The following is an 8,246-nucleotide window of genomic DNA, read 5'->3' on the forward strand; positions in this document are numbered from 1 at the left end:
ACCCATCTTTCTGACATGCATTCATTTTTTTTGCCCTGCTCCAACATTGCAATCATAAGGCATGTACCCTAACTTATTTATTCTCAGATGTTTCCTACATATACATCCAGAGCACTCATCCATACAGCCAGCTTCTAGCATTTTGAATAACAAAACAGAGCACCAAGAAAAACCACTTTTGTAAAGGCTAAAGGAAAGCAACAACTGGGCTTTCAGGTCCTCAAATGGATGAAGAATGGAGAAATTTACCTGTATGAGTTTCCTTGCTCTTTGGTGCATCATTTTGCTTTTTCCAGCGCCTACTTTTATATCCATCTTGAAGGACAGGTTTTCTCCCATCACGTGTACCTGATTCCTGCACTGGCTGTGCCTGTGCCACACTCACCAAGTTTGAACCCCTTTCACGCAGCACAGATTCTCTCTTCTCACTGGTGCGTTCTTTGGGAGGATGCGGAAGGGACGCATTCTTAACATGTTTTACATGTTTGCTCCTAGATGTATCTTGCCTTTTGCCAGTCTCTTTATTCCACATAGGCTCCCTAAAATATCTGTTTGCAAAGGGGTACTTTCTCCGGGCAATGCTATTGTCAGAAAAGCCATCAGATATTGCTTTTCCAAGTGATGCGTCAGAAGAGTCCGACTGTGTAAGATCTATTGCTGGTATATTTTCAAAGGGCTTGTCCCTCCATTTAGAAACTAATCTTTTATCCCTTTCAGGAGGATGTTTCTCCTTTTCCTTCAATCCTCTTCCACGTGAATGCATCAAATATGTCTTCTTTGGCTTTGCTCCTCTATTATCTGCAGTAGCAGCCTCCTTTTCACTGTCTGAAGAAAAATCACTGTATTCTCTTGGATTCATCCTTCGTCCTGGAATCAATCTGCTATCTAAACATTGAGGATCTTCTGAATTCCCTGCATTTGTCTGCTTTGCCTGATTTTTGCCATGTGTTCTATCATTCCTTGATCTCAGCCATCGCTGACTCTGTAAGTTGCGGCCCTTTGTTTTACCCATACTGTTGAACAATGAAGAATCTGGTTGGCTTCTATGCTGACTCTCTAGACTATAAAAAGTATGCTGATCTACAGGAGAATTTTCATATTTACTGTGTCTAGGGTGAGCAGAAGGTGGTATAGCATTTCTGTCCCGATTTGATTCCAATCTGGATTGACTGTTCCAGTTCAGACTGAAAGTTTGCCTGTCTCTTGGAATGAAGTCAGTTGCATCTGGATTTAACACACCTAGGAAAAAGGAATATATATTGAAAAAAAGCATTTTGCTGTTCAGCAAAACCCAGAATGAACTAACTGGCCAAGTGATGCCAAAATACTGTAGCCTCTTTTGGGTACCTTTCAGGTTTTGGGGGAGAAATTGCTGGGAAACAATGCAGAACACACTGGCATGTTTTTGTTTCATTTTGTTTCTTTGGTAAAAAGATCAAGACCACAGTACTACATTTATCACAATTAACTGATTGATTGCAGTATTAAGCCAAAGCCAAATAACTACAAGCACTGAGTTATATGTGCTTTTCTCATGCAGTATACCATTATGACATTCTATATATTGTCAGGGTATTTTATATGAATCGCCCTGAGACCCTCAGGTACAGGGCAGTATATAAATTCAATAAATAATAACAATAATAATAATTTATCAGCTACATTTTATAAGCAAATATCCTTTGGTGTGCATGACTTATACTGCTTGTTGTGCAGCAACCAAGAGTCTCAACACACATCTTGCTGTTACTATTACAGATAGGAATTTATTTGCTTCAGCAATAAAAAAAAATCAGCAGCTCATCTCCGTACCCTACTCAGGAAATAACATTTTGCAAACAAATTACGTTCTATAAGATGCCTATTTCAAATAACCTTACCGTAAAGGTCAACTACAAAAGTGGACGGCGGGGGGGGGAGGGGAGAAGGGGGAGAGAGAAAAACGACTCTCGCAACAGCCCTTGCACACAAACAAACACTTCTGCTAAAATTAAATTCTACCGCTGTCCCCCCCCCGCCCCAAACTGCATCCCGCAGTACATACTGGCAAGCCAAAAGAATCAACGTCTCAGTGCTGCATTGCAACCACGGGTAATCATATTCGGCTTCACGGTATTTCGGGATGATCTGCCCCCGCGTGGGGCATTTCAACGGAGCCCTTTCCCGAGCTCCGGCGTTTCCCTGCTCCCTCCTGCACCGAGGGGCTCCTGCAGCTGTGTGGATGCTCCTTTCCGCGCTTTTTGCATGAGCGTCACGACATCTGTTGATGCGAGATGCACTGCAGCAGCGGCGGCGGAGAAAGCTGAGGAATGAGGACCGCCACCACCATGCAATATTGCAGACTTCTTCCAGGCTCGCCGCCTCGGGAATCACGGATGGTGCGCCCTCCCTCCAAGCTGCTCCGAGAGCCCGGCGTACAAGTAGCAAGAGCAGCGCGTTTATGCAACCGATGCTACTGCCGCCTGTATAACCCCCCCCCCGGCCCGCACACACACGCCGCCGCCGCCGCTCCTCCCCGGTTGCACTCACGGAAGCAAGGCGAAAACTCGCCCTTCCGACCTTTCCCGTCCGAGGCCTTGTGCCCGGCGGAGGGGCTAACCCGGGTGGAGGCGAGGAGTTCCCCTCAGGAGCGGGAAGCGAGGCGGCGCCTTCGCCCCCCCTTTCCCCACCCCTCCGGCCTCCCAAGTCGGGTCCTGTCACACACGAGGCTCGCATTTTTTCATTTCCCCCACCACCACCATCCAGGCCCGGCGGCGGCTTCGGCCTCCCGCCCGCCCGCTCTAGCCATTCCTTACCTGAGCCTGGCAACGCCGCCTCCGCCATGCCGCCCGCGCCACGCCGGCCAAAGCAGCCGGCCAAGCCACAACTCCGCGCTCTCCCTTCCGCGACGCTGCCCCGAGGAGCTCCCGCTTGCCCCGCTGTGGAAGAAGGCGCGCAGGCGCCGCGCTCCGACCGACCGCCCGACCGCCCACTGCCTCCGCCTGGCGCCGCCCCACGGGCGATGGCGCCCCCTTCTTCTTCTTCCTCTTGCCACAACTACCTGATGCAGGCCGGCCCAGGCGGGAGGAGGCCGCGTCAGGACAGCGCTGACGAGAAAGCGCAGGCCCTGCTGAGGCTCCCGCGCCCAAAATCCAAGTCGGCGGCCGACTTTTCCTCCCTGAATATTACCCACGTAGAAACAATAGGAATCAATAATAGGCACCAGCAGTGCTTTTTCCCGCGAGGGGACGCATACCCCTAAACATTTTGTGACTCTTAAGTTTGGCCTCATTGAGGGGCCAATATGAGTAAGAAATGAGAGTATCCTTAAAAAAAAGAGAAAAAGCTCTGGGCACCAGTATATATTTAATACAGTCTCCCTCAGAAAATAGACGGGGAAGATGGAGAGGGAGCATTTCAGTGCAATGATGGTTGCTCCTCAGGAGAACTTATAGTCCCTGCTTCGTCATTGAGGTTGGAGCAACCAAAATAAATTATGCTCTTAAAAATACACACACATTGTTTTAAGTAGCTGGTATTCAGGTCTGAAAGCAAAAGTCATGGCAGTTGTCATTTCTTGCCTGCCTTTCATTAAAAAAAAAAGGGGGGGGTGTCCCCGAGTCATATGAAAACACAACACAGAACATACAACAATCCTCCAAAACAATAATTCCATACAACACATTACAGGATAGTAAGATCAGTTCTTCGGTTTTTAAAGGTCAAGGTAAAGATGTATGTCTCCATCCAGTGCTTTTTTTCTGGGGTACACATACCCCTAAACATTTTGTGAGTCTTTGTACATTTGTCCATTTGCTGTATTTATTTTTCCCAATTTGAACTATAAAATGGTGATTTTCTTGAGTCAAAATGAGAGTACCCCTAAACATTTTTTAAGGAAGAAAGCACTGTCTTCATCAATCAACAAGCTACAATCACATGGTGCCAGAGACACTTTCGAAAATTATTTCTTTATTAAATTTGTCAGTCGCTTTATCTTGCCCAGGATAACCCAAAGCGATCTACAGCTAAGCAAACAGACAACAAACCCCACACAGATATATTAAAAGGAAGAGGAAAGAGAAAATACGCATTAAAAATATCGCACCCTTTTCTAAAAAGCCACTGCTAGTTAAAAGGCCAAAGGCCTGGTTACAGAGGAAAGTTTTTGCCTGGCTTTCCCCACCCCTCATTATTTATTTGTTTTATTTTGTAATTTCATCTTGAGTATATTGGAGAGGAGGCCGTTCAGCTTTTATCATGCCATTCGTCCTAAGGACAAAAGGTTTAATGTCTGAGCAAAGGTGGAATGTATTTATAATGCCAGGACCATTACAATTTATACGTTGTATCAATTCTGCCCCTTCTGCTCCTTACTACCTGCATGACCAGCAAAAATTTAATCAGTAAAGCTTCTCTTGGAAATGGAAGATGTGTCACCTGGTGGACATTTTACTTTCATGCAGCTGTCCACAGCATTTAGCCCTAGGATTCAGGAGTCTTAGATATGTTGAAGTAATGAGGAAGAGTGTTATCTCTCAGCCTGTACAAGTTTGGATCCAGTATCTGGCTCCCCAGTTGTCATATCACACCAACAACTTAAGACTGCAGTCGTATACCCACTTGCCTGGGAGTAAGCTCCACTGATTTCAGTGGGACTTCCTTCGAACTGTGTCCAATTTAGTGTGGTGTGGGCAGTCCCCCTGCACAGGGTCCCAAGTCAAGGTCAAGTATTATTCAAAATAAGAATAATAATAAAAGCCTTATATTTATGTGGGTACCTTACTGAGAATATCCACAAAAAAGCAACTGTACCAAAAGGAATTGTGAAAAGAATAAATATTAGGGGGAACCATATTTTGCCCTCAGGGCTTCATATTACCAAAGTCTGTGGCAGTGTGAGCAGTAATCAACTGCTCAAGTAAAAACCCTTCTTTCTAAAAGCTGCATACTACATTCACCCACACAAAATCTTTTGTTTTGAGTGAAAAATCTCTGGCCTCCCAAATACTAAGGTCTGTGTTTTAATAACAACATATCAGGAGATGTATTCAGCCAAGACAACTTCCGTATTCTGTCTACAGAATTAGGAGCAGATTGCTGCAAAGATGGCACTAACAGTTTCCCTCATCCTAATTGTACCAGGATGTCAATACATTTTCACCAGAAGAAGACAATGAAAGCTTACGAGTATGAACAAACTCAAATTGAATGCAGACAAGATGGAGGTCACGACAATGAAGCAGTCCACAGCAAAGGGCCATTCTCATGTTCCACCATCCGGACCTCAGGCACACAAAGTAGGGCCTCAGATGATGATCGCAGGGTCTGGGTAGATTCATATGGGGAGAGATGGTCCTTGAAATATTGTGGTCCTGAACTGATTAAGACTTTATAGGTCCAAACCAGCACTTTGAATTGGGCCCAGAAACTAACTGGCAGCCAGTGCAGTCAGGCCAGCACACAATGTTATATGCTCAACCTGTTTGCTGAATTCTGCACCAGCTTAAGTTTCCGAAACATCTTCAAAGGCAGCCCTACAGATAACATATTGCAGGATTCTAATCTGGAGGTTACCAGGGCATGGACGGCAGAAGTTAGGCAATCCCTGCCCTGATAGGGATGCTGATGGCACTCAGCACCATTGAAGCAAACTGAGCCTCAGACGACAGCAATGGACCCTGAAGGACCCCCAAGCTGTGTACCGGCTTCTTCAGAAGCAGCGTAATCCCATCAAGAGCAGGCAGCTTCCCAGCAATCTGGTCCAGGGAACTACCATCTAACAGTGCCTCTGTCTTGAGCTTGATTATTGGCTCTCATCCAGTACCTTATCAACGCAAGACAACAGTCCAGCACATTTGCTGCCACACCTGCAGATGCAAAGGAGAAGAGCTGTGTATCATCAGCATATTGCTGACCATGTACTTCAAAACTCTGGATGACCCCACTCTGCGGGTTCAGGTAGATGTTAAACAGCATGAGGGATAAAACCAAACCCACAGTGAAGGCTCCACAGGGCCGGAGAGCACTCTCCAAGCGTCATCCTCTGGAAATGACCATCCAAGTGGGCCAGAACCACCTCAAAGCTGTGACACCAACCCCCAACCAAGACAGCCACTCCAGAAGGATACCATGGTTGATGGTATTGAAAGTCACTGAGAGATCAAGGAGAATTAACAAGGACATATTTCCTCGCCTCTCTCCCAACACTGAGCCAGTGTGGTGTAGTGGTTAAGAGCGGTGGACTCGTAATCTGGTGAACCGGGTTCGCTTCCTCTCTCAGCCCCACTCACCTCACAGAGTGTTTGTTGTGGGGGAGGAAGGGAAAGGAGAATGTTAGCCGCTTTGAGACTCCTTCGGGTAGTGATAAAGCGGGATATCAAATCCAAACTCTTCTTCTTCTTCAACAGGGCGACCAACACAGTTTCTGTGTCAAAACTGGGCCTAAACTCCAATTGAAATGGACCTAGAAAATCAATTTTCTCCAAGAGCGCCTGGATCTGGTCTGCGACTACCTGCTGAATAATTTTGCCCAAGAAGGGGTGATCGGCAACTGGTCAGTAGTTATTTAGATTTTATTGAGGGTTTATTGAGGAATGTTTTTACCACTGCCCACTTCAAGCAGGCAGGGACCAAGCCCTCTTGCAAGGCAGCATTAATCACCTCCATGGCCCAGCAAGCTGTCCCCTCCCTGCTAGTTTTTATCAGCCAGGAGGCGCAAGGGTCCAGAGTGCAAGTGGCTGCCCTGACTGATCCAAGCATTATTGGGGCCACAACTGATAAGACTTTCTCACAAGCTACCCCGCCTTGAACCTCTGAGAGTAGAGAGGTAGAAAGACCAAGCCTTCCTTCATTTTCCTGCTTAACTTTCCCACCTGGCGTGTATGGCCTACTGGTTAAGCACTTTAGAAAACACTATAAAGAATTCCATTTATTAATTGAAACAATCATATATTGATACATATTGCTGTGTAAGATTAATTCCTGCAGTGAAACCAATAGAGCAGGTGCATCACAACTAAAGTATCGTGGCTGTCAGTAAGATTTAATGCGGCTATACATTATAATTGTTTATTTAAAGCATTTTGTCCCAATCTTTAAATGAACTTACAAAGGGTCAATAAGAATTCTATGTGTCACCTCAGAAGTAAGCACCACTGAGTTCACCGGGAGTTATTCCTAGGTGACAGGGAAAACAGGACTGCATCCTTAGTCACACAACTAAGTTTATAAAATAATTATAATTTAGCTGGATTGTGGCCTGGTTGTTTAAGAGAGCCTCCTTATTTCATAGGGGTAGTAGACTGGCCATGTGAGAAAATCAGCACCTTTTTAATTCAATTAAAGAAGAGTAAGGGAGCATAGCACAAAATCACTTTTTTTACCCTGTTCCCCTGATTAAAAACCATTGTGTGTGGCAAGAGCTCCACACAGTGGTCACACTGTGTGAGAACTGCTCACAATGCATGATGGGTGTGTGGAATTCATGCAATTATTAGCTCTGTGTATTTTATAGCTTCCACCGTCATTTCTACTGGCTATTAGTATGAAATGGGGCTAAGGGTGAATTCAATTCCAAGAGGATAGCCATTTGTAATGGAAGGAAACAATAAAAAAAAATTGCAAGAACAAATGAGCCCTATATTCTAAACAAAATGCTTGTTTAACATGGAGGTAGGCTGTATGAATTGTGTATTGATTTGTAATGATTTGTTGGGTCTCTGGACCGTAATAAAGATTGATTGAAGATTGATTGATAAAAAAAAAAGTATTTCAATTCAGCAGAACAGTTTCCCTTAGTAAAGTGATAGGGAACCTCCAACCATCAGGCCTGCCAGGCCCCTTCAAATGGTCAACAAAGCCGTTTCCGGCAAAGTCCTCTCAGCTGCCAATCACTTGATGTCATCTGACATCTGTCAGTCATAGGGTTAGACATAAAATTTTACATCTCATATAAGGTAAAGGTAAAGGTACCCCTGCCCGTAAGGGCCAGTCGTGTCCGACTCTAGGGTTGTGCGCCCATCTCACTTAAGAGGCCGGGGGCCAGCGCTGTCCGGAGACACTTCCGGGTCACGTGGCCAGTGTGACAAAGCTGCATCTGGCGAGCCACCGCAGCACACGGAAACGCCGTTTACCTTCCCGCCAGTAAGCGGTCCCTATTTATCTACTTGCACTTAGGGGTGCTTTCGAACTGCTAGGTGGGCAGGAGCTGGGACCGAAAGATGGGAGCTCACCCCACCGCAGGGATTCGAACTGCTGACCATGCG

At 45.8% G+C, this 8,246-nt stretch overlaps 1 protein-coding gene across 3 annotated transcripts in view; it reads right to left on the reverse strand.

Annotated features, from left to right (window-relative positions):
* The window catches only part of NFX1 (nuclear transcription factor, X-box binding 1), a 35,541-nt gene extending 32,512 nt beyond the window's left edge, over positions 1-3,029 (reverse strand). The window contains exons 1-2 of one of the 3 annotated variants that reach the window (XM_077933375.1): positions 2,796-3,029; positions 250-1,239 (exon numbers count right to left, since the gene is read on the reverse strand). In XM_077933375.1, the coding sequence (XP_077789501.1) occupies positions 250-1,239; positions 2,796-2,823 (1,018 nt within the window). In that variant the 5' untranslated portion in view covers positions 2,824-3,029. Of the gene's footprint in view, positions 1-249; positions 1,240-2,044; positions 2,320-2,795 lie in introns of those variants that run through there. The other 2 variants (XM_028737975.2, XM_077933376.1) reach the window with 2 other exon arrangements.
* Positions 3,030-8,246: the final 5,217 nt, after the last annotated feature.

This window comes from Podarcis muralis, chromosome 8 (assembly GCF_964188315.1).
Source record: "Podarcis muralis chromosome 8, rPodMur119.hap1.1, whole genome shotgun sequence".
NCBI lineage: Eukaryota > Metazoa > Chordata > Lepidosauria > Squamata > Lacertidae > Podarcis > Podarcis muralis.